Source organism: Talpa europaea, assembly GCF_964194135.1.
Source record: "Talpa europaea genome assembly, chromosome: X".
Taxonomy (NCBI): domain Eukaryota; kingdom Metazoa; phylum Chordata; class Mammalia; order Eulipotyphla; family Talpidae; genus Talpa; species Talpa europaea.
This window is the reverse complement of record NC_140081.1, coordinates 81000371-81026827: the sequence shown is the minus strand read 5'-3', so window position 1 is coordinate 81026827 and position 26457 is coordinate 81000371. Positions and strand designations below refer to the sequence as shown.

At 51.2% G+C, this 26457-nt stretch overlaps 1 protein-coding gene across 1 annotated transcript; it reads right to left on the bottom strand.

The window, feature by feature from the left end:
- Nucleotides 1-1012: 1012 nt before the first annotated feature.
- On the bottom strand, nucleotides 1013-25318 carry XPNPEP2 (X-prolyl aminopeptidase 2; the record flags this gene model as incomplete). Its single annotated transcript, XM_084258254.1, has 21 exons — nucleotides 1013-1207; nucleotides 1817-1906; nucleotides 4834-4910; nucleotides 5432-5491; nucleotides 5904-6008; nucleotides 6492-6561; nucleotides 7997-8057; nucleotides 10095-10166; nucleotides 11240-11317; nucleotides 12007-12116; nucleotides 12554-12643; nucleotides 13507-13702; nucleotides 13992-14073; nucleotides 14738-14839; nucleotides 17853-17999; nucleotides 18879-18965; nucleotides 19195-19299; nucleotides 20372-20435; nucleotides 21532-21642; nucleotides 23045-23118; nucleotides 25270-25318. The coding sequence occupies 21 exons, from the start codon at nucleotides 25316-25318 to the stop codon at nucleotides 1013-1015; spliced, it is 2025 nt and encodes a 674-aa protein (XP_084114380.1).
- Nucleotides 25319-26457: the final 1139 nt, after the last annotated feature.

Sequence of the window (26457 nt, the reverse complement as noted above, 5' to 3'; positions counted from 1 at the left end):
AAATGGGGGGGAGGGGGTTCCTTGGACAGTCCTACCCCTCTGCTGCTCCGTTTCCTGTCTGTAAAATGGGGCAGCCAGACTAGTCTGCCCACACAGGTTTAAAGGAAGGCCACCCAAAGACGCGGGGGGACCGAACAACCTTGTCACTGTGGTGCCAGTGTGTGTATGTGTGGGGAGAGGGGGTGTCAAAGAGCTCCCTGAACCAGGAAGTCAGGGATAATGATGGGCCCCTTTGTGCAGGTGGGTCCCACCTTTGCGCATGGCCAGAATCCAGGGGCCTGTCTCTTTCCCTCATCCCCAGGTCACATTCCTACAGCTTTCCTCCCCAGCCCGGTGCCCAAGGTGTTTGGCATGGAACTCAGCCAGGGTATAAGAGCCCTGGGCACACCTGTGGAGGGTAGAGCTGGTGTGTGCACCTCTTCCCCAGCTGGTCTCCCTGACCCTGGGGGGGCAAGCATGCAGCCATCCACCTCCCCATTCCTCTCCCTTACAGGCTCAGCAGGGAGCCTGGAGTCAGCCCTGGAGGGCAGCTAGGAGGCCAACATGGGGCCTGGGGCAGGTAGGAGTGACAGGGACAGCCTCAAGAGCGTGGGAAGAGCAAGGAGTCAGGAGCCAGCATGCGTGTGAACAGCTGTGGCTATATTCAGCGGGTGGTGACAGGGCAGGACTTCCCAGGTCCGCGGAGCCCCTGGGGGTACGGGCACACCCTACTGGGCTTTTTGAGATGCGGAGCAGTGGCAGCAGGTTCTGCCAGTTCTCAGGTAGGCCTTCTGAGCTCAAGAGAGGAAAGACACGAACTGGTATTCCTATCCCAGATTTAGGGCTGGGAGTGAAAGGAGGGTGTACAAGTCATGGTACGTGGGGTGTGACTGTCTGGGGCCTTGAAGCCTGGTGTTCCTAGTGCTTGATTCTGGGGATAGACGCTGAGGGCTCTGGTTTCCAGGGACTCTTGGACCTGGGTGGTGCAGGGTAAGGGGAGCCGAACGAGGATCAGCAGGGGCATCCTGAGCCTCTAGACGCTCCAACCAAGAACGGCAAGAGAGGAGATAGCCACCAGCGAGGCCAAGGAGGCGATGCACGGGGCTCTTCCGGACAGGGGCTCCGTTTGCTTCTGCAGCCACTCGAACTCCTTCTGTAGCTGGCGCCGCTGCAGCTCAGGGCCCAACTTCTTCCGGATGGTCTGGTAGTAGTCATTCAGGTACTGGAGCTGCGAAATATAGGAGGGGTGAGGGCTTCCCTAGGCCAAGCTCCCAAGAGGTGAGGTCTTGATGCCAACCTGTCCCCTGCTGTGGTGCTTTGCTTCCTTTCCACCTTGGCCCAGGCAATTTCAGGGCTTTTCAGAGGCATTTCCTCCTGCCTTCCAAGGCAGTCTCATGTCATACTGACTTTCATGGTGAGTGAGGGACAGGAAAGGTTTTCAGGTCCATGGATGAAATGAGAGTAAATAGGGCAGATATAGTCTCCCCATTTCACAGAAGAGGGAACTGAGGCCCAGAAAGGAGAAAGGATTGCTTGTAGTTTTAGGACTGGAGGTAGCAGAGCCCAGCACCGAGTTTTAGACTTCCCAGGCTCACTACCTGGGGTTGGATAGACTGATTTGACTGGGGAGTTCTAGAAGCTCTGGGGTCTCTAGTCGACTGGGGAAAGATGTCCCAATGTGTGCCTATAGGTGCCACTAGTGTGGACCTTCCGGGGGAGGAGAGGAGGCGGAGGGCTTGGGGGTCAGGGAAGCAGCGGTGAGAGAGGCCTAAGGGGAGGGAGAAGGCAGTCAGTGGCTCACAGGTTGAAGTGGGGGACAGTGCTGAGGGGTACTCACCTGCTCGGGGGACAGCAGGCTGACCTCGATGAGGTTCCGGTCATAGGGCACCAAGGACACCATTTCAAAGGTCAGGTAGTTACCTGGGTACTGGGAGGACACAGGGAAGGTGGGAAAGAAGACAAATGAGGGATGAGGAAGAACTAAACTGAAGAGGTGGGGACTCTCCACCCAGAAGCCATGGGCACAGGGGACTGACCCTTGTCAAGCCAGAGATACAGGGTAGGCCTGACCCTCCCATGGTGCCTTTGGCCAATACCCTGTCTAGCAATGATCACTTCACCTTTGGTGCTACCCTTGGGTTCCTGAAGTTTAGACTTAGGTCTTTGTTTCTCAAAGTTGTGCATCCACAGCACCTAGGGAGCTTGTTAAATATGCAGTCTGGGATCTATCTCTTAGGCCACCCACGTGAGAAACTAGGGCAGAGCTGGGAACCTACATTTAAATAATTTAAAGATAAGTATTAGGTATTCATCCATTCTCTATCTCTCCATATGTCTAACTGTGTATCTATTGGTTGATCTATCTATAGGGAAAAGTATAAAGAAGAAAAGCTAGCCCACGATTCTTATCTCCCGGGCAACTCTCACATGCAGAGTAAGTCCTTACTGAATCTCATTGATAGGTTCTCAGAAACTGTGACTTTAAGAGAAACAAGGTATAATAAAAGCAGGTTCTCTGATAACATCATTTCAGACAAGGTCTGCAGGGATTTTCTTTTTACTAATGTTCTATCGAAACAATATTGAACAAAGGGACATTATATGAGGACCTTGCTGTATGTGCCTAGAAAATTCAAACCACAAATGATATTCAATAAAAATGGAAATTCTCCTTCCTGCCTGGTTTCCTTCCTAAAAACATTTCAGGGATTATAGCATATATCTGTTTATATTTTCAAAATCTATGCAAAATGGATCCTACCATACACATTTTTCTACATACTTCCGAGTCTCCTTTAAATATGGAGAGTAAACCAAGGTGAGCTCTCCGTATTTAAATGGGGGAACTGACCTCATTCTCTTTAAGGGCTGCATAAGGGTTCACAGGAGGTGGGTGGAGATTTCTTTAACCAATGATGGATATTTAGGCTGCTTCCAATTTTTTTTTTTTTTTTTACTCTTTTCACCAATGCTGCAATGAACATTATTTTATTAGCATCTCGGTGACCTTTGGGGACTATATCCAGAAGGTGTATGTCTGTACAGGGATTGCCAAGACAGACATTTTTACTAGGAAATTTGATATTGTCAAGCTGCCCTCCTGATAGGTGGTACTAATTTGTACTTTCGCCAACAGTGTATGAGAGTGCCTGTTTCTCCACATACTCACCAGCACCAGTATCATTAAAGTCTCTACTTTTCTCCAAATCAGATAGGATGGGTGAAACATGCTATTATATTGCTGTTTTGGTTTATATTTTTTTAAAGAATAAATTCCAGCTTCTTTTCAAGCTTAGAGAGCATTTATATGGATCTTAGTGAATTGCTTCTTTATGACCTTTGCCCTTTTTTCCCTATTTTCACTGTTTTTCTCATTGATTTGTAAAAGTTCAGCATAAAAGAAGGAAACTTCCTTTCTCTGTCATAGGTCCTATATTTATCATGTATCTTTTTACTTTCTTTATGGTGTTGTTTCCGGATAGACATTTTTTATTTAGTCAGAGTCATCAATCTTTTCCTTCTTGGCTCTTGGATCTTGCATAGAAAGGCTCTTCTCCACATGGAATTATATGTGAATTTATGTAGGTGTGTAGGTTTTCTTCCAGATATTTTGTGGTTTCATTTTCAAGCCTCAATTTGCTTGGAATTTTATTTATTTATTTATTTAATATTTCCAAATTGCTATAGGCCACTGACTTTTTTTTAAAGATTTATTTATTTATGCATACAAGAGCTGGGGTACAGGCCAGAAATGTGGGGGGGGGGTGAGAGGACTCACCAGAGACAGAGTGGGGAGCAGAGCAGGCAGATTGACGAAATAGACTGCTGAGGGGAGCAGCAGGCGAGACAGGAGAGGTCTGCCGCGCCATGTGGGTTACCCCTTGCCGGCCGGCATTGAACCGGCGCTGCAGAGGTTTTGGACCCCTTCATAGTGCGTTGCTGGGCCACCAGGGAGGCCCAATTTGCTTGGAATTTTATTCTGGTGTAGCAGTGAGTTTCTTTGGTTAACCCCTCACCCCCACCAAATGATTAGCCATTTGTACCCGTTGCCCTTTTAACGAGCAATCTCTCTCTTCTTTAATGTTTGGAATCACCAGCTTTATTGCAAACTAAATTCTCATTTTATTTGTGGGAATTTGAGGGTCTGTTTCTGGACTGACTGTTCTGTTGGATTGTTCCACCTGTCTCACCCACCTCTGGTGTCGCTGTTTTGGATGTGGGTAGCTTCATAGTATGTGCTAATATCTAAAGGAGTTAAGTTCCCTTATTGCTATTCCTTTCACAATTTTCTTAGCTACCTATTTTTACAAATAAATTTTATTATCATTTTGTGAAGTTGCAAGAGTTTCCAGTTAGCACTGAAATTGAGGTTGTCTTGAATTTATAGATCAATTTAGGGAGCGATGACACCTTCATAATATTAAGGCTTCTTTCCAGAAAGCACCAATTACTTAAATTTTTTTTACATCCCTCAGTAGATTTTTTTTTCAATGTAAGTCTTTTTAAGTTTATATCTAGGTATTTTATCTTGTTGGCTGCTGTTATATGGAAATCTTTCTAAGAAGCTCCTGTAAGTGTGTTCAGAACCAACGATATTTAGGGCAGGGATACTGATACACTTGGTCTGGATGACACCTGGGCATGGGCATTAAAAGAAAAATGAAAAGCTCTCCAGGTGATTCTAATATGCTAATGTGCAAACAAGTTTGAGAATCTCTGATTTGTGGAATTTTTGTCGCACCAAGGAAGATTCCAAATTGTCTCACGCCCACACATTAAATGTCCTCTCTTTTGACACTCCTCACGCGCCATGCAGCCCAAAGTTATCTCTAGCCCATGTTGGCGGCACTTTACCTTGGTCTTTGCTTCTACCACAAGTACCACGTCTTCAAGACGGATCCCAAATTCTCCATCCTGATAGTAACCAGGTTCTGGAAGGCACAGAGATGCTGGCGGTATTAAGCAGGGGGAGGACCCAAGCCCAGCCTTCTTGTACCCATGGAGGAGTGCCCAGAGGGCCGCTTGCCTGGCTGCCCCTAGCTGTTGGCTTGGGCAGACTCATCATTGTTAGAAGTTCATTGGCCATGAAGGGGCAACCTGTCAGGTCTCAGATTCCCCCATCCTCCCTTGTAGCCCACTGAGGAAGAGTTAGGAGCCTACTTAGGTCCTGGAGGTACTTCCTTCTGCCTGTGTGCACAGTGCTATTATCCCAGTGTTTGATTGGAGCTGCTAGAGTTTTGAGGGACAGCTCCCAAAGGCAAAATAATGGTATGGGCTATAGGGGCTGGGTGTGAGGGGGGCACAATCTATTTGGTGCTGGAGTCGGGAGGGGAGGGAAGGTAGTGGGGGAACCTAGGCTTGCAAACGCCTAGGGTGCTTCCTGAAGGCTGATGCTCCCTTGGCAGCATTTCTGGGCGAGTCTTAGAGCGGGGAGGGGGCGGGGGAGCCATACCAATAGAAGTGAACATGCCCTTGGCCATAGCAATGTTGTCCGACTGGAATCCCACTGGCCCTGGAAAGGGAGATACAAACCCAGCGTCAGCTCTCCTGTACCCACCAGCCTGGAAACTAGCAGGGATGGGGGAAAGCAGGTAACTAGACCTCACTGGGCATCGCCAGCACTTGTCTAATGCATCATTGCATACTTGGGCCTGGAACAGACCAGAGAAGCTCTGGCTTTTATTTCTCTGGGGTCTATGTTGGTTGGTGGCTAGGCCTTGACCTGCCACTGATCTGCCTGGGGCCCTCCCCAATGCCAAGCTGGCAACCGGAGTGGTCAGCTGCCAGCATTTCTCACTTACCCCTTGGATCCTCACCCCCCAGCAGCTGAGGGTCCTTGGGTGGGCCACTCTGGGGCTTGGTCAATTTCATACCTACCTCTTTCATAAGTGGGGGACCCTGGGGATTTTTGAGGTGATACCTACACTCATGCACACACAGGAAGTTGCCAATGCCATGGCCTGTCCCGTGACCATAATTGAGCCCAACGTCCCACAGAGCTCTGCGAGCAAAGGCCTCCACCATTCGCCCTGGAAGAGAGATGGCCCCCAGTCAGTCAGTTGGCAGAACCCCAGACTGTCTTGCTCCCTCCAGCTCTCTTGATCCAGAGTCAACTACCAAGATGGTGCCTGAGGAGAGGGGCAGGTAGCTATACATTATCTCCAGTGTATCTCACATTGTACACATGACCTGGCCTGATGATTCTACTATATTACCTCCCCATCTGTCAAAACACCTTCTTGGAATCCTCCCGTGACTGCTGCAGCCCACTCTGATGCCCCCCACCCAGTGTTAGATTAGGAAGCAGGAGGCCTGGGCTCGAGACCTGGTTCTCTCACCAACACTCTGTGTGACCTCGGGCCAGCTGCTTTCTCTCCAGCCTGCATTTTCTCATCTACACCATGGATAGCATGATGATATAATCCCTGCCCTTCTAGCCTCCCAGAGTGATGGTTTGGGTCCAGAAGATCAGCTCTTAAGGCTATGGGTCCAGCCTGGTCTCTGAAACCCACCTGATGTAGCAGCAGGAAAGATGAGTCTGGCCAGATCAATGTTTCCCATCAACACTCGGGTATACGCCTCCTGATGGGGACAGGGAGGGACGTGACCACAAGAAGAGGAGCCCAAGAGCTTCCAGCTTCTTGGCCTGTGTGCACACATGTGTTTGTGGGCCCAGGCCTGTGGGGGACAGGTTCACGCACCTCCTATGTGGTCACCCAGGTTCTGGAAGATGGCCAGAGACTGAGGGAACCTTCCTAAAGCTGGGGCTTGTTCCAGGTGGTTCTGTTTGGTTGTCCACAGGGATGTTTGCAACTAGGGAGTTGGGAGGCAAACTCCCTGGGCTGGACCCCAGACTTAGTCACTCACATTCTGAGACCTCAAGCAAGTGACGTTAATTGCTCTGTGCCTCAGTTTCCTCCTCCATAATGGGCCATCACAGTACCAGCTCATCAGTTGTTGGGAGGAGGAGGTAGGCTCATGCACAAAAGGTGCATCAAAGGGAAAATGCCTGTATAGAGGTCAGGGCCCTTATTGCTATTGGCACCATCATCCTTTAGTTTTCTTAAGGCCTCAAGTTTGGGGTGGGCCTTATAATTGGGCAGGACAGCCTTGCTCTGTCAGGGCTGTTACCCTGTAGAAAGGAGGGAGGTGGGCTGACAGCAGCCCTTCCTCCCGGTCACCTCCCATGGCAGTGATATTGATTCCCCTTACACACACACACACTCTCTCTCTCTCTCTCTCTCTCTCTCTCTCTCTCTCTCTCTCTCTCTCTCTCTCTCTCTCTCTCTCTCTCTCTCTCTCTCTCTCTCTCTCTCTCTCGTCATCTCTTGAGTGATAGCCTGGGGCAGCGGATTCAAGCCGTGCAATTGACCACCATTTGTTTTCTCTGTTTCCAGCACAATGTTGGAGCCACAGTCTGCTTGCTGGATGCATACAGGGGGCCTCCTGCTCCCTCCCCCAGGCCCCCAGTGCACATCGATATGCCCCAGACTCTGTCTTAGGTGCACCAGTTCCTTTTCACTTCGCAGACATTCCACCTGTGAGACTGTATGCCATTTCTCTCCACTGGAATACCTTTTTTCCTCCTTTCTGATGAGCACAGGGCTAGGCACACAGATAGCTAAATCACATTTGTTCACTCATAGTAGTAATATTTGTTCCTGTGTGAATGATAGGTCACACATTTGGAAAGAATGGGACTTGTCTATTCTGTATGGCTGTCATGTCCAAGTGTTCACATTGTGCACTGTATAAAAGCAACACATTTGAATAAATATTTGTTCATTCATTTACTGAATTGAGCTAATGCCCTGTGAGTGACCTGAAATATCTCTAGGGAAATAGGTAGAGGCATTGGGTTTTCTGGTACTAACTTGCTGTGTGACCTCAGGCAAACTACCTAACCTCTCTGAGTCTTAGTTATAGTCTTTGTGAAATGAAAGGGCTCTTGGTGGGGTGACTATTCAGGTGTCCTGGGGATAAGGTTGAGTAGGGGAACTCTGGGCCTAAAACTTACCTTTTGGAAAGAAGAGGGAGTACCCCAGTGGACTGTTCTGGTGATGTCTGTGGTTCCATCCCTGTGGAGAAGGAACATCAACGTGTTCAGCAATGCTGAACGTGTGGGGGTAGGGTTGTGGCCATGAGCTTCCTGTGTGCTTTCCACTGGGGATGGAGCAGCAGGCTGGGATGTGGGTGGGGTGGGAAGTGAAAGGAAGAAGACAGTTGCCATCATCAAATTTCCATATTCCGAAACTATGTGTGAAGGAGCTCTGCAAAGCTATGAAGTTCAAAGTCACAAGGTTGTCAGAGGTGCCCCATTCCCTACAGTCATATTCCACCCTATACCACTCATTTTGGCTCTTTTGTATATCTGGATTTACTCAGGTCAGGCTGACTCTAAAACCCAGGCTTCCTGGGAGGTGAAAGGGGACTGTCTCATGTTTTTAGATGGGGAAACTGAGGTCCAGAGAGTTCATTACACTCTCACAGTCAGAGCCATTCGCTATTGATAGAACACATTGTAGCTCCCTGCGACAGGTGGCAGAGCAGGCCTTAAGATCCCCATTTCACAGATGAGGCCATTGAGGCCTTCAGGCTGTCTCCCTCTCTTCGCCTCAGTGAAGCCAGGCCCTGAGAAGCACAGTTCTCTTTGTGTGGACTCTGCTTAGTGTCCCAGGAAACAGAAGCCAGAAGCCAAAAATTCTGCCTCCGAATAGGGAGCTACAGCTGGCGAGAGGGACAGGGGCGTGGTCCAGGGCCCTGGGGCCTCCTCTTTGGGAGCAGGTCTAAAGGGATGCTCTTGATTTCATGGTTATGTGCTCATGTCAGAGAGATCACTGAGCTGGTGGGATCCTAGGGCAGCGGGGAGCACCCTCCCACTCAGTCCCACGCATGGCTGTGCACGCGCTCAGAAGAGCATGCACACGGAGCTACTCACAGACCTGCACCCATGCTGATGGGTGTGGCTGACTTCTTCAGAACTTGAGAAGAGGAAGTGAGGTGACCCTCTCCCTGGTCTCACTCAGCTCTGAGCATGCCCCAATCCTGCAACGCCCCACAAATTCACTTCCCCTTCGCAATTGGCCATTGCAACTGCACACAACTGCACTGGTGACTAACCAGCCAAGGCTGCTGGGCCTGCCCGCTGGCACTCAGAGGCGCTCGAAGAACAAATGAAGGGCCTTTGCATGAGCACACTGAGAGCATTGAGAAGGGGAATCCGTTCGAAACATCTCCTTGCTTCTCCATCCGTTGGGTGCACCCCCTTCCTTTCCCCACCCTGAGCTTCCCACAGTCCACTCGCTTCTTAGATGGGAAAGGAACACCTGCCAGCCCATCTCGGCCCAGCTCCATGCACATTTGGAAGCAATGGGGTTAGCTTTTTCTGCATGGCCGTCATGTCTGGGTATTCAGGCTGTGCATTGTACAAGGGTAACGCATCTAAAGGGGTGCTGTTAACTACAAGGTCATATATTAATTTCAAAGAGGGTGCTCAGGTGGGCACACAGATGGAGGAGTCCTGGGGCAGGGGCAGCACCCTCCCACACAGCCCCACATGTGATTGTGCACACACTCAGAAGAGCATACACATGTAGCTACTCACAGACGCCCGCCGGTGCTGATGGGTGTGCCCCTTCCCCACCGTGTCCCAGGTGTCTCCTGAGGTTGCTTCCCTCACCTGCCAGCTGATCTTGGAGGCTGGATCCTGCTACTCCCAACCTAACATGGTGGTCTCACCACGCAGTGAGGGGAGGGGTGAGGGGAGGCACCAGCTCAGTGCTGGTGGTGCACAGGCCATGAGGGTGTGCACAAGTGAGTGAGAAAACAGGTGAAGGATTTGTGCAACCAGGCATGGCTGTTCAACGTGTAATTCTATGTGGGCTCAACATGCATTTTATTTGAGCAATGGAAGCCTTTTCCTAATTCTCACGGAGGTGCTGCATGGGTAGCCCCACTGTTTTTGGCCTGTTTGCCTTTGTAGTATCCCCCAAGTGTAAAAACAGGCAAGATGCCCAGGGCCCATTCAATCCAGGCCTCCTTTCATAGATGAAGAATGTGCTGTCCAGAAAGGGAAGCTGAGGCAGCCAGGCCAGGCCAGGGTGGGGTGTACATACCAGTATTGTCCCCCAGAATCCAGCAGGTACATCTCATCTGTGGACAGCTTGCGGTTCTGCTCCTTGGTTGGGCTGGGAAGGGAGAGACATTGAGAAAGGAGCAAACTGACCCTGGGCTGGGTGGGGACCCCCCTTACTCTGGGGGACAGGCGTCCAGGCTAACTCCTTTGGGGAAGTCATTATCTCCCAAAGGGCCGTGGGTGAGTACTGAGCTTCTGCTACTAATGTCCTCAGTGCACATCAGTTTATCTTATACTTTGCTGAGCAATGTCGTCGTCTCCAGGGAAGGGAGAAAGGGAGGTGCCCAGAATGTGTGAGGGTCGAAAGCCTTAGAGACTATCCAGTTCAGCGTCTCCTTTTCCGTGAAGAGAAATGTCTTGCATGAGGCCATGTGGTAAAAGTGGGGGGAGAACTGGGCCTAGACCCAGATGCCCAGCCCAATGCTCTTAGTCTAACTTCCTGCTGCCTCTTAGAGCAGAGGACCCAAGAAGCCAGGGCACAGGAAGGGCGGGTACCCCATGATGTAGCTGGGGAGAAAAAGTTGATAGGCCTGAGGAGTTTTTACCCTTTCATCTCATTCTCTCGTGGGGAAAAGGGGCTGGGCCAACGCAGCTGGAGGCTCAGGAGATGCCAGGAGAGGGAATTCTGGGATAGGTCAAGCTGTCCCTGGAAAGTGTCTGACCTCCCTCTGCTGTGCCCATGCTAGGCTGAGGTATCTGGTTGACTTGGCCTTCCCACATTTTGTCAGTCGGGCCCGCAGGTGTTTGTTTTCTACTGGGCTAAACATCTGGCCAGCACGCACTTTGGTTGGTTCAGGCTGAGTGAACAAGCCTTTCTCCCCGTGTGCTCATGAGCTTTAAGAATTAGCCAACATAAATAACTCACAGGAAGCCGAGGAAAAGTATCCCACTGCAGCCCTGCCTCCCTTCCAGCTCCCTCAGCCCTGAGCATTCACCAAGTCTAAGCCCCCCAGCTCTAGTCCCTACCTCCAGCCCCATAGCGTTAGAGGCCTCAAAGTGTAAATGTGGACTCAGATCCCGGAGCAGTCCTTTTCCTCCATCCCAGTGCACATGCACCAGGATTACCCCCTCCGAAGCCCGCCCCTCCCCCCACAGGGCTCTAGAAAAGTCTTTCTCTTTAAGTACCTGTAGTGGGCCAGGGCAGCATTCAGACCACTGGCAGAGATGGTTTCAAAACTGGGTCCATCGGTGAAATTTTCTTCTCTAGAAAGCACAGAGCAGGAATGATCAGTGAATGGACTCAGGGGCTAGGCCAGGTACAGGGTATCCAACCAGGGCAAAGGAAGGTCATGGTTCCCTCTACCTCAGCCAGATGTCCTGGTTCATTTTTCCAAGCCCCAAGCTGTCACTTACAGAACATACAAGGCCAGAGAAGGAGGACTGTAGACACCAATTATTCTCCCTCCACTTCATTTTACAGATGGGGAAAATATTCCCACAATGAGTCTAAAGCAAGAGTGAAGAAATCTAGCTCCCTGTATCTGAAAATGTCCCCCAGCCCCAAAGCAGACCCTGCACCTCAAGCCTACAGTCTGCGCCTGGCCTAAGCCAAGCATTGCTCAGCTTGATATTCCCCAGTGGGGCGGGGGCTGCTGACCTGGCCTGCTGAGCCAGCTCCCCGTGGCCGGGAAAAGGTGAGGGGCGCGTGCCCAAATCAGACACCAGGGGGCGCTATTGTGTTGTAGCCCTTCCAGTTGCCCTGCTTTCAGCCTTGCTGGGAATGTCACACCTCCTGCCCAGTTCCCTGACCCCCCAAGAACCTGTTACAGAGAGGCCCCAAATACAAGGAGGGTTTGCCGTCCTTCCTGAGTCAGGAGACCAATTCCCCCTCCCACCCCTGTCAGCCCCCGCCAATAGATAGTCAGCCGAAGAGAACAGCCCTGGTTCTTCACCCTCGGAACTTGTCCACCAGTTCTGCCCCTGAGAACTCGTTCACGGTGCCTTTGGGCACGTTCTGCTCCAGCCAGAACAGGTAGCGGATCACGGCCACGGCATCCCGCACCTGGAGCAGGTTCAAGCAAAGAGCAGGCTGAGGAGTGGTCCCTACCACGGCCGGGAGGGGCTGAGCCTTAAAAACACTACGGTTTCACTGGCTATTTGATATTAAGGGATTCTCATTAATGCTCATAGTGCGGTCTCCATTTTACAGATGAGGAAACTGAGGCCCAGAGAGGTGAGGCTCCTTGTTCAAGGTCACCCATCTAGAAGGTGTGTGAAGGAGCTGGGGTTTGGACTGAAAAAACCTAGTTCCAGGGCAGGTGTTCTTAACCACAGCACCATGCCGGGACTAAGGAGGTGAGACACAGGTGGGTGCCCGGGAGTTTGGTGTCCAGGTCACTGTTTCATTGGGGGTCTTCTTCAGGGTCCTCCTGCCAGGTCACCTTTCTAAAGCCATAGACAGACCTCCCAAAGACACAAAGTCTGTCTCTGTGGACTTACGTGGGTGGCCCTGAGCAGGGCCTGCTCCTTGCTGTTTTTCACTGCCTTGTTCATCATCACTGGGGAGTAGGTGTCTGCAACGACCTTCTCCTGTTGCAAGAAGAGAAGAAGAGGTTTGAGTGTCTCCTCTAGGCCACTGTGGTGTTGGAAAATGGTTGGAAGGAGGGCCTTCCCTCATGGTGGAGATACCCACATGGTGCAGCAGACTTCTCCTGCCTTGCCAACTGCTCCCCTCAGCAGTGTATTTCAGTCAGTCTGCCTGTTCCATTCCCCACTCTGTCTCTGGTGAATCCCCTCACCCCCACACCTCTGGTCTGTACCCTAGTTCTTGTATGCATAAATAAATCAATCTTTTTTAAAAAAAAATTATAAGGAAAGTCTGGCTGAGGGTGATCTGCTTTTTCCTGTGGCCTTTCCTTTGCGGGTTTTCTGGCTACACGGGTCTTTCCTAGTCTAGATCCCTGCCCCTGGATCCCACCAGTGCTCTGGGACAGATGAGAGCCTGGGTGGTTGTGATAGTGTCTGTTTTCTGCACGTGTTGTATCATCACAGCTACCATTTATTGAGTGCCCGCCCTGTGTCAGGCACTGGATTTTACAGGCCCTACCTATTCTAAAGCTCCTCAGAGCAACTCCTCTGAGGTGGCCAACCCCAAGTTGACTAAGTCACTCATCTCTGGGCAGAGCCAGGACTCAGTTTTGGGTCTGACTGACCTCAAAGCCTCTGCTCTACCAGGCTGTACTCTCTCTAACCTCTGGGACAATCTCTGAGCTCTCTGTGCACAGACATCCTGCTTCCTCTTCTTCTGTCTTTCCCAGAGAAGCTTAGAAGGGGACTCAATGCCCCACTGCTGACTGACCAACTGCCTGAATGGCTGAGGGGCTGTGGACCCACTTTAGGTTGAAACTTCTTGGGGGGTGGTAGCTGGCCTGGGCTGTGGCCTGGAAACCCACCTTGGGGATTACTTCATAGAGTCCATACGTCGTATAGCTGGTCCCGATCCAGACCCGCACGTCTCCTGTGGTGTAGGTCTGCACAGTGTCACGGACCTGGCTGTACTCTTCGATTTGCACACACATGGCTTCCTTGCAGGCGGAGTTCAGGTACTGCAGGGTCTCGGAGTTCAAACGACTCTTATTTACAAATAGCCTGTGGGGAGGGGAGATAGGTGGGTCCTAATAGGTGGGTCTAAGGCCAAGGAGGACAAGAGACTCTGTTCTGGAGGTCTGTGCCAAGGAGCCAGGCACAAGATTTAGAGTATTCAGGAACAGAGGCCAAGGGGTCAGGAAAAGGTTGTGTGAGGCTTTCTAGAAGGTCATACTGGGGCAGACTCCAAGCTCATGGGCAGGCTGAACATTGGGGTGGGGGGTAAGTGGTGTGCAAGGGCTAAGTAAGGTGAGAGGGCGGAATGAGGAGAAAATCCAAGGAAGCATCATACCTGATGTCGGTGTGGGTGAGCAGTGCGTAGGAATAGAAGAAGGGGTTATAGGGAATATCCTTGCTCCGAAGGTTGAAGAGCCCTGAGAAAAAGAATAATGGGGACTCTTTGAGGCTGAGCTGCCTGAGGCAAACACATGTGACCTTCCCCACCCCCCGCCACTGTTTGCTGTGACCCCCAAAGATTCCCAGCAGCACTACCTCATCTGCCTCTGAAGTTTTCTGTCTTTTTTTTGTGGGGGGTGGGGTGGGGTTGAGACACTAATGAGAACTAGGTCCCCCCAGATACAGACTCTAGCCGACATGCCATTTCAGTGGGTTTCCAGAATATCTGGAGCTTAGTACTGGGGTCAAGTAGGAAGGTTGAGCCATGCTGGTTCAGAATAAGGCCTCACTGGGTGCTAATGTTGGTAGTGGGAGTGCCCTGGGGTGCGGCCAGGCTGTTGGGAGGTGTTTTTGGGGCCCCTTCCTCTTTGTGAGACAGAAGCCTTTGAGCTGTGTCGCCGTATTCCTCCAGAGGTACTATGGGCTCACCCCACCTTATTCTGGGGCTTCCTGCTTTCCTTATTTAGCAGCTATGAGCTCTGGGCTCCTTGCTCTTCTGAGTTTCCACAGACCATGGCCATGAAGCTCTCACAACTGGTAGGCCTAAGGCTACCGGGGGAGGAGCCCTGGGCTGCAGGGACCAGGAGGTTTGGCGGTTGGTGGGACCCAGGCACCCACCCAGGGCTGCAAGTCCATACTCACAGGCAGTCTCATCAAGCGCAGACAGAAGGACAGCAGTTGGGGCCTTGCGATGCTTAGTCATCTGGTTGCGGACCGCATCTACTTTGTCCTGCCACCTGCTCCCTAGAAGCAAGGGCCCCCAAGGAAGTGAAAACCATGCCTTTTGGCACTTGTTCCTGAGAGTACTCCCGGAGGGCAGTAGTTTTTCATTTCTTTAAAAGCAGTAGAACCTGTTCTTCAACAAGACTCCTACTAGTTTAGTCACTGAGGACACAGACTCTGGACCCCAGTTGTCTGGGCTCAAATTCTGGCTCTACTACTACTAGCTGGGTGACCTTGGCCAAATTACTTAGGCCCTCTGTGTCATATTTTGCAGGTCTGTAACATGGAGACCAAATGAAGTAATATTTTTTATGCAGGTAGAATGGTGTCTTAGTCTAAAGGAAGGCTTAACTTTCTGATTAATAAATGAGCATGCAGGGCCTCCTTGGTGGCTCAGGGGTTAAACTCTCAGCACTATCAGGCTATTGACAGCCACTGCAGCATGGGTTCCATCCCCGGCCAGGGAGATACCCAATCGGTGCAGCAGACCTCTCCTGTCTCGCCTGCTGCTCCCCTCAGCAGTGTATTTCAGTGGATCCACCTGTTCTGTCCCCCACTCTGTCTCTGGTGAATCCTCTCACCCACCGCACATCTGGCCTATACTCCAGTTTTTGTATGCCTAAATAAAACAAAAATGTTTAGAATAATAAATAAAAATAAATGGGCACACAGAACAGAGAGGAGAGTGAGCCCTAGTTGAAGGGCAAAAGGATAGGGTTGAGCCTATTCCCTGCAGTAAGCCACTGCCTACTAATCCAGGGATTTGGACAAGTACTCTGTGTGTGTGTGTGTGTGTGTGTGTGTGTATAGAGAGAGAGTGTATATATATATAGTATAGTATATATATAAGACTATATATATATATATATATATATATAGTCTTAATCCTATCATGGCCAGTTCCAGATAAGGATTTTGAGGCTTCAGAGAGGTAACGTGACTTATCTAGGGTTTTATAGCTGGCAAGGGGTGGAGCTGAGTGAGGTTTGAACCCAGGTCTGTTTGACAATACAGCCCATAGTCAGTCTGCATGGATCGTGGACTCTCTTGCTAACATTATCAGCCTCCAAACCTGTCCTTAACACTGTGTCACAGAGCTGTCTTTTGTAGGATGTTTATATCCTGGTTCTAGAACTTTAGTTTTCATCTTTTGTCCTTACTTTCTGCAATGCATAGGGTCTGCCCCTAGGCAGGGCTAGGGATTTGCTGGCAGAAGGTCATGAGCATTAAGGATCCTAGTGAGGTTCAGGGAGGAGCATAAATGAGAACTTAGTGCAGTTAAAAAAAAAAAAGATCTTATGCAAACAGGTAAAACTCTTCAACAAGAACCAAATCTTTGGGTACCATACAATTTTAGGCTTCTATTTTTTAATTGTAAAATACACATTGCAAAGGATTTGATTTTAACCGTTTGAAAATATGCAACTCAGTGATTTAAGAACATTCACAAGGTTGTGCAACTGCCACCACTATCTAATTCCAGAACATTCTCATCATCCCAAAAGGAAACCCTGTAGCCATTAGGCGGTCACTTCTCATTTCCCCCTTCCCCCAGCCCTGGAAACCACTAACCTGCTTTCTCTGTCTGTGGATTTGCCTGTGCTGGATACTGAAGGCAAATGGAATCAGACAATGTGGGGCCTTCTCTGACTGGCATCTCTCACTTAGAGTTATGTTTTCAAGATTCATGGATGTGATAATTTTTTAAGACAACAAACAGATTTAAATTGTCTGCTGCATACAGATATCTTTCAGTAAGCAACTTTTCATGCGTGGTTTTTCTTTGCCCTTTTCCCCTTTAAAACCTGTGAGCGGCTGGAGAGAAAGTCTCTCTTGTCTCTATAAGCTTAAAGACTCAAGAACACTGTTCTTGGACTTTCAGGCCCAGTTCTGGCTCCCGATGGCTTTTTCTTGAAGACTAGCAGCCTGCAATGGCCCAGTATTCCCTCCCTTATGGGAAGTGACAGAACCCATGGGGATTCTCCCCCTGCCTCCTGAAGGCTATCCCCTAGATCTGCCTCCCCTCCCTGGCATCACTGTACCCTCCCTTATCTGAATGGGATGAGTTTTATTTATGATTGAACAGTCTTGGAGAGCAGTTTTCTTTAAAACGTGTCAAGAGGCAGAAAGAACGATTCTGTAAGTTACATCAAAACGATAAAGAAAATTGGACACAATTTAAAATGGTTTCATCAGGCCTGCTATTTTGAAATTTCCCTCCTGCTTTTTTGACTCCTTTCCAAAGAAGAACTGTTCATAGACCCAAGTGTGGAAGGGGGCCTCTCTGATTGCCCAATATTCCTAAGAATAAGTCTATTGGCCTGTTCAGAATTTCTGGGGAGGTAAAGGGTGGTGGTGGCCAAGACACTGATTCATAATCAGTAGGCTGCTCCATCAGGACTTTAGCTACAATTTACAGGAATTATAGCATGTAAAACATATTCAGATGGTGTCAAGGAAGCCAAGATTATTGATGTTAGAATTTTGGCGGGTGGGTCAGTTAACTTTCCTTTGTGACCTGGCCAAAACTGGTATCCTAGCTTGTGTCACAGACTGACCCCGAGCTTAGTTATTAACTTCCTTTGTCCACCCTGGCCCACCCGAGTTGAGTTTTCCCAAATTGAAATCCCTCATGACAGGGAGACCAGAAGTCAAGGTTTGAATGATTCACTAGAAACTGAGCTGCACTACCAGACAAGCGACTCATAGCTCACTTGCTCGCTCTTCAAAGGGGTGGCTTTTTTCCATCTTTCTCTGATTTTTCCATCTTTCTCTGCTCCCTCTCGTTTCCAGTCCTAACATTCTTTATTCTAGCATTTTCTAAATTTGGTCTAAGGACCTTTTGATTCCAACTGTCTGAGGCAACAGGACAGACAAATCTACATTTTAAACAAGCATCCCAGGTGGTTGGATTTGATTCCGTGCACATAAAGTTTCGAGAGCTTTGGTACCTCCTGGGACAAATTTTTCAGTCAAAGGAGCAGTAGCAGGGACAGGTAACACATTGGGAGACAGAACTGGCTTCAGAAATTACCTGTGAATTCCTCCTGCAGGGCATAAATAGGCTTGCTGGGAATCGGAGGTCTCTCTGACCCCCACACCTGGTCCACGAGGTTGGTGGTGATGGACACCAGCTGTCTGCCAGAGTCTTGGAGGGCCTTGTAATAACTCTCCCAGGAACCTGCAGAGACAGAAGGAGTCACGCGTCGCCTGCCCATTTACACTTCAGGAGAAATTGTGACGCAGGCCTCGTGAGTTCCTGTCCGCTCGGCTTCCCGTTCTACTCCCGTAGCCCCCCTTGTGCAGACAGAGCTGTCCACGCCTCCTGGCCCTCCTGGGGTGTGTCCGCTCAGCCTCCTCTTTCTGCCTTCAAAGGCTAATTGCCCTGAGCCCACCCCAATGCTGTCCACCGCCAATTGGCTAAGCTGATCTTTTTAAGTGCCCATGGCTCTGTGGGGCCCTCTTTTTGGTGCTGTCTACTTGAACAGAACTCAATGCCACAGCCCAAAGAAAAGGCACTGTTGAGGCCATTGCAAAGGCTAGCAAGGAAGCCAGGCGGCCTTTCAGTACATGTGCCTGCAGACTCCACCCTTGGCCAGCCGCTGGGGCTCCAGAGCTCAGGGAGCTGGATTCCTGGGGGCAAAGGCGCTTCTTTACTCAGAAGCTCTCTCTTCTCCTTTGACCCTTTGCAGCTGCCTTCCAATGGAGGGCTGCCGTGTGATTCTAGCGCCCCAACCGCTAGCGCTCCAAGGCACAGAGGATAGTTCCGGGTTCAATAATCCTGGATTATTCACTCCCCAGATCCTTAACGATTCTTTGAGACTTCCAGGTGGGGTCTCTGCATTCGTGGCTTTAAAATAACTGGTATTCATTCTTGGGAGGACATTTTATTACACGACCCATGAATACATCTTTGTTGCAAAATATTCTGCAACCACAAATTCAAACACTCCATATTCTGAGTCCCCTCCTTCTACCAAGGTATGCTTCTTTCCATCCCAGGGGAGCTTGCGCCTCCTCAGCGGCGTGGACAGATGCAGGGACTTAGGGAAGAACTTACCAATGGAGAAGAGGAAGGGGTCGAAGCCCACACGCCCTCCAGCAGGAATCTCGTCAAGGATCCAGGTGACGATAGGAGAGGTGCCAACTGAGAAAGACAACAAGAAACATAGAGGTCCCCTCCAGTCCCAGGCCCTCCATCAGGCTGCTGTCTGTGATCGTCCTGCCACACGTGTCCTCCTTCCTATCAGCTCCACAGGTAAGGGAGGGCCTCATATTTCCTGCACTTCCCATAGGGGCCCAGCATGGCCTTGCTGTACCTTCCCCACCTAGTCCAGGTTCTAGGGCTTGGAGGCAAACCCATGTGGCCGTTTTACCTTCCTTATGGAGCTCCCAGTTGCAGTCCATCTGCCGCTCAGCCTGGATCCAGTAGCGACTGTCGGTCCAGAGAGCTGCTTTCCCCATGGTCACCACTGCGGTTCCTGGACCAGAACACGGAAGCTTGGAGATGAGGGTGCCACCGAGGGACCTGGCTTTGTCAGTGCCAGTGCTGGCTCTGAGCATGACATCAGGGGCTCTGTCTCTCCTCCACCCCAAGGAAGTGAGGCAGAGGTGTTAAAAAAGGCTTGGGGGAAGCCAGTTGGAAGGGTGGCCTGTTCAGGCCTCTCTGCGCTATGTTGCAGGCCTCTCCAAAGGGGCCACTAGCAGGAGGAGTGGGGCCTGCGTTGGGCAGTCCCAGGCAAGTAATGCTTCATGTAGATGAGGTAGTTAGTGTCCAGACTCGGTGGCTGGCGGGGACACTAAGCAGGGACTTAGCTGAGGGCACTCAGCTAAGTGGTCACAGAGGCCCTGGTGTGGCTGGTTCTCAGCAGCCAAGACCCCAGGACTTAGTGTTCAGAGGCTCCTGCTAATCTTTCTCTGCCAACACATGGGAAGACAAATCAACGACTCTGGCAAAAAGAAGGGTCCCTGGTGGACAAGGCTAGGCTACTTGTTGCCCAGGGGAGGAATTGTTCATGGATCAACAAGGGAAGCTTGTCTTTCATTCAAGAGACCAGGATTAGGATGAGAGGTCCCTTCAGAAACTGGGACCCCGTGCAGGGCCTCTGTGTTGGTGCGTCACTTGGCCTTGTGAGGGGTTCTTGTCTGTAAGCGGACAAAGTCAACCTTGGTTTCTAGACAAGTCATTGTGTGAAGGGAATGAGTGGGCCCCTAGTGGCCTGAAGTGGAAGTAGCAATTGTCCCAGGAGCAGAGGCCGGGGACACTAAGCTGGGGCCTGGCTGTGGCAGAACAGCATGGGGAGCCCGGAGGGGATCTGCTCAAGCGGAAATGTGGCTGGTGACCTAGAAGATGTGTGCCCTGAGGAACCTGATGGGGCACCTGCCCTGGTGACACTTTTTGGAGCTTTGAAAGGTTGGCAGAGAAAGATTAGCAGGAGCCTCTGAACACTAAGTCCTGGGGTCTTGGCTGCTGAGAACCAGCCACACCAGGGCCTCTGTGACCACCTCTGGAACTGCCAACAGAAGCAATGAAGGCTGGGAAATGACTGTTACCTGCAGACCCTGTGAAGCCTGACATCCATCCACGCCTCTTCTCACTGTCGCCGATGTACTCACTCTAGGAAGTCAACAACACCATCCTGAGTCTCCTTCACTGAGTCACACATCACACAGAAACTCCCCGACTACATCCCAGTACTTTCTGTCTGGTCAGAATCAACCAGTCCTACTCGCCCATCGAAGCTGGGCACCTCTTCCAGGAAACCCTCAGGAATTTCCCCAGCTCAGAATCTCTCTTTTCTTTGAACAATTGTATCTCTTAGAGTCTAAACCCCACACTCTATCACTGGACTGTCCTGCACAGGGGTCTTTGTCTCGTCAGACAGAACACAAATTTGGTGCAGCTGCGATCAGATCTTTAGGTTCTTCTGGCCTCTCCCCTGCAGCTGCCCCCTGCCTCCCCAGTCCAGTACATGGGTTCACCATAAATAACTTCTGCAGAGGGTTTTACACATTATTGTATTTTGATCCTCATCATCCTTGGAGACAGACTTCATTTTCCTACGTTGCAGAGGAGGAAACTGAGTCTCAGAGAGGTTCAGACATTTACCCAAGGTTCTTAGCTTTTCCCACCAGGTGGGAAAACTAATTCAAGCCATCTTTTTGACATAAAAAATGCCTTCTCTTCTAACCAGGCTGGTACTGGGAAGGTGGATGAGGTGGAGTGAGGATGGGAGAGGGTAGGCAGAAGGCAGGGGAGCTGCTTTGGGAAAAGCAGTTCCTGTCCAGAGCATCTTGTTTCCTGTCTGGGTCCCCTCACCAACCTACGTCCCAGAATCAGATTCCAGGACTCTGGATCATTTTATTGCTCCATCCTTCAGCATTTATGGGAAGTAGTGGGCTAGAAGAGTGCTTTGCATTCTTCCTGTCCAATTTCCAATCCACTCTCTAACCTCATTCTGATCCTGAAGTTGTTTATGGTCTCCCTGCTTGAGGTCAAGGAGATTTGGCAATATCTTCTCTTCTATGTGAAAGCACAGGTTCTTTCTACTGCCTTCAACCCCCATCTCAAGCACCCCACTTCCTTCTCTATGCCTGTCAAATCTTTTCTCCACCTTCATTTTCTGAGTCACCAGAGCCTCCTGATTGTCACCTGTTCTCAAGAGGCCAACTCTGTGTGGCAGGCAGGGCAAGGGTGAGGGCGCCGTCCTCACCATATGGGCATCCGTCTCCGGGATGATGTAGGCAGAGACATTGTGGTTCTGCATCTGCTGGCGCAGGCCTGTGAGCCGGACTGTGGTATTGACCGCCGTCACTGGAAGGTACTGGCAGGTGACAGGAATACACCAAGACACACACACACAGACACGTGCTGCTAAGAGAAAATGGCGCCCGGGCCCCCAGCCTCCAGAGGAGCCACTAGCCTGTCCTTAGGTAGGGGCTGAAGATGGGGGGGGCTGGGGGGCAGGGAGCACAAGGAGGAGGAGGCTGTGCTGAAGTTATGAGCGAGTCTAGACTAAGGTGTCTGGGCTGAGGGGAGATGGAGCTGTTGAACTTGCAGGGGGACTCTGTGACAGTAACGGGACCTGAGTCTGTGACAGGGGTGGCTGAGGACTGCAAGGGGTGTGCGCCTAGGCACTAGGAGGGACCAGGGCGTGCTGTCTCTCTTTGGAGACCTTGGGGTAGCGTTGCCAGATTTAGCAACTTAAAATGCAGGATGCCCAGCCAGTCGCATTTGCATTTCAGCTAAAAAAGCAACAATGTCTTCTTAGTCATCAGCGCGTCCACGCACTGTCTGGGCACACTCGCGTTGCAGCGTTACCCAGTGTCTGACATTTAGACGCAACGCCTCCTGGATGTCATCTGGCAACCCTACCTCGGGGACACTTTCAAGTTCCCGCTCACCGGCCCACATGGCAGATGAGGGAGAGCGAGTGAGTAGCCCAGCATTTCGGGCCATCGTCCACAAAGATTCTCTCCAAGCCAGCCAGTTCTTTGGAGGCTGTTTTGTCGTAAAAATAAAAAGTGTGAGGTTTTTGTTTGGTCTTGTCTTTTAGTCAATCAGAGATCCATGTCTGTTTTAATATCAAAGGAATGGGGTTTGCCCACCGACCTGCTTTGGGGTGGGGTGGGGGGGGGGGAATTGCAAGCAGACGACCCCGTCTGTCCTGAGGCTTCAGGGAGCGGCCTCGCCAGCTCTCTCCCGCGGACCGTTCGTCCTGCTCTGACTGTGGGAAGAATCACTCGGCCAGGAGACCGACTCTCCAGCAGCGCCAGCGTGCTGGGCCTGCGCCTTTTTCACACCCCAGGCCTCCTGCCCTTCCCCGGGGCTTGTAGCCCTGTCTTCCTGCTTGCTCCTTTCTGTGTCTCTTCGCTGTTTCTCCCCGATGTTTGAGCTCTTCCCCCCCATCCTCTGCACCTCTACTTCAGCGGCAGGCCAAGGCGAGCTGGGGGATTCCCGCCCTTCTGCCCTCCCCTCCTCCCTCCCTGCCAGGCCGGAAGTAGGTAACACTCTGTGGGAAACGGGGGGGGGGGGGGGGGGCCGGGGCTGGGGCGGATGTCAGACACCTGAGAATGTGCTACCGCGCCCCAAGGATGTTAATTAGAAGCAGGGGCCCCACCGCCCGGAAATGGAGAGAAAGGCTGGTGGAGGGAGAGGCTGGCTGTGGAGCCATGGGGGACGCGAGGATGGTGGGCGCTGTGGGCAGGGCAGAGCCAGGGCCTCACCGGGGGGCTGATGGAACAGTTTCTCACATCCTCTGCTCCAAGTTCTGCTGGCTTTGGGTGGCCCCAGGCACAAGCTAGAAGTGGGGAGAAAAGTCCAGGTCACTCGGAGACCGTTATTTCCTAGAAAATGCAGGGCCAGGCTCCCCCATCATCTCTCCCCCCCAACTCCCCCCGCCACCTCCATCCCCACAGGGCCTCCATCTTTTGAAGCATGCAATACTGTCCAACTGTACTTGAGGGTAAAAATAATCACATTTCATAGGAAATCAGACTGAATTGGATGGCACCCTGGGTCACAATCAAAGAAACCTGTTCCATCGACAAGTGATTGCCACTTTTGGATGGGCTTTAGTGCTCATTAAATCAATTTTTTTCTTCTAATCTAATTGGGTCTTTTCAGGGTCTACCGAACTGGAAAAGTTGCGTGTAAATTAAATTTTTGTAATCAAATTTTCTTTGAAATGCTCTAGAGGATCTCGCTAAATAATCACCCCCACCTTCATTTCACCCTTCTATAAATCTAATTTTATATATATATATATATATATATATATATATATATATCTGTTTTACTTAAATTCAAGACCCACTTGTACCATTTCTTACAACCAAAGCGCTGGCTATTATTCCAGGAAATCCCGGCCCAACATTGTCGCCTGCTGGGGAAAGGTGGGTTAGCATCTAAAGATCTCCTACTGTGTGCCAGACGCTGAGCTCAGCCATTTCTCTGTAGTAGCTCCTTGAATACTTGCAACCACCCCTGTGAGGTGGGTACTACTGTCTACTTTCTGCAGCAGAGCAGGACGAGGCCCAGAGCAGCTTGACAGCAGGATTGAACCCAGGCCATCATCTGAAAGTCAGCCATGGAACGGTGGTGACTCAGAAGGGATGGACAGTGGAAAGACTTGGTTTCCAAATTGAGCTCTGCCCAAATTAGGAACGTCACACCTACTGTGTGTCAAGCGCTGGACAAGGTCCTAAGGGCTCCAGGCCATCCTGCCCTGAAAGTCCAGTGGTCTCTGATAGCCTTCCCTCCGACCCTTGGATTTTAGGGCCAATCTTCCCATAGCCTAATGGGGGCCTGCAAAAGGGGGGTGCTATATATTTACCTTCTGAGTAGGTTGAACTACAGATGGAAGAAGGGCAGCTGGGACCAACACCACGAAGGCCCTGCCTGACCATCTTGGTCTCAGAAACTGAGCCCCATAATGTTGATTAGAAAAAGGAACCCCCACTTCTAGAGGAGCAGATCTGTAACAAAGCAATGATGCTGGACCTAACATAAGAATCAGGACAAGCTAAGCTATGTCTCTCTGGACAACCGAATCTGTTTTTGTCTGAGACCAGGGCTGTGGCTCCCCTGGGTGGGCTCTGAAGCTGCCTCACTCTGTGGTCCCTGGCACCAGGCCCGGTGGTGGGGAGGTACTCAGGAAAGGGGTACTAAACGAATGAATGGGGTCCTGCTGACAGAGAACAAAGGGAAGGGAGGCCTCCCTCAGGGCCACAGGTGGGATGGGTGTAGAAGGCACTGAGCTGGGCACCTAGTTGTGACCAAAGAGGACAAACAGCGCACTGGAGGGGTGACAATGACCAAACTTTAGTTAGGCCTCCTGAGGCTTCTTCTCAACTAAGCCTTGAATTTGACCTTCCATGTCTAGCCTATCCTTGCCAGACCTGCATCAGCCAGCCTTTGCAAGAATCCTGCTAAGTTGATTTCAAGAGAATCCCCTATGCCTGATATCTGATTACTCTTGATATCTGATCAAATTCCTACAGCAAGAAGTCTATTAAGTTGCTTTAGCAGGAATCTTTCTAGTCTTGAGGTCACTTCTTAGTAATTGTCCACCCGCTCACCCCTCATTCTGCTCACTGGCACTACGCCCCCAGCTGAGCGCAGAGCTGGGCTTGAGCCCTCTCCCCTATGGCAATGCCTTACTGGAATTGTCTTGAAGAAAGTCTTCCTGACCCTTTTAACACGTGCCAGTCAGTTTTTCTTTAACAGGTGGGAATGGAAGGGGCCAGACCAGCCTTGGCCTGACTCTTGAGGGCCCAGAGGACCAGCCCTGGGGTTCTTCTTCCTCAAGAAGAAGGGAACCAAGAGAGAAAGAGACACTCTGGGCCTCTGCTTGTCTTCCAACCCTTTCTGAGCCCAGAGGGGAAGCCAGAGCTGCTTTTGAGCTGGACCTGCCCTAGAGCAGGAGGGGGGCAGGCCGGGATGCACATACCGCAGAGGAGAATAAGCCAGGGGCAGCAGCCCCAGCGAGCCCAGGCCATGGGGTGTCCAGATGCCGGTGCTGGGTGAATGGAGGGATGGGGGGGAGTGGGCACGGCTGTCTCCCTTGGCCTCTTCCTCCACGCCTTTCAGGGGCAGCAGCAGCCAGGAACAGGGGTTGGCGATGGGGAGGAGGTGTCCAGCTGGTGGGTGGAGAGTTGCTTCTGGTCTTTTGTATTTGAAGGCCCTCCGGGGCACTCAGGGTGAGTGCAGAGGCAGTGACTGCCCCAGGCAGCTCTGCTGGCTCCCAACCTCCAGGAATAGGGTGTGAGGCTGCCCAGGGCAGAGTCTAAGTCCCTGGCAGAGTCCAAAGACCACTGAGACTGAGGAGCAGCAGCTGGTCTCAATCAGTTTCTAGCTCCCAGCCCCCTTCTTCTGCAGCCATCCCGGGCCACTCCCAGAGTCTGTCCCCCTCCCTCCAGCAAGCTGTTTCCCATTAGCTCCCCCACTCAGGGCTCTGGCTACAACCACGCTCCTGCTTTGAGATGAATGTTTACCCTTCCTTCTCTTCCGAGCTGGCCTGTCTCCAGAAAAAACCATCAGTCCTCTCTCCCTAGGGCCTGGGGCGCTCCCCTGCACCCCTTGGGGAAGTTGGACAGTTTCTTTTTCCCCTCGGGAGAGCCCTCTGTGTGAAAGTGCCGCCAGCCCTTCTCGGGACCCCGGAGTCCCAGCCAGTGCACACTTTCCAGCCAGGGAGGTCTGAGATGTTAGTGCATTCACCCCAAGAGGAATGTAGGCTCGGAAGCCTATTTGGAGAGTCAGTGGAAGCCACTTAAAAGGGAAAATCCTGGGACGGGGAGCTTGGGGCCCCAGAAGGTAAATTTGGATAGCTGGACATACCCTTTCTGCCAGCGCTGCTAGAGCAGGTCCTGGTTCGCCTGCAGTGGGATCCCTGGTTCGCCTGCAGTGGGATCCACCCGTTGGTCTCCCCAGGGGCAAGTGGATAGGAGGCCAGGAGAGAGAGAGAGAGAGAGAGAGAGGAGCCAGGAGCTGTGAAGCCAGGAGGCGAGAGAGAGAGAGAGAGAGAGAGAGAGAGAGAGAGAGAGAGAGAGCGAGAGAGAGCGCGAGAGACCCCAAGGCCCATGTGTCTGGTTTTTATACCCAACCTGGCTGCTTAACCCCACCCTCAGGTCCCAGCCAC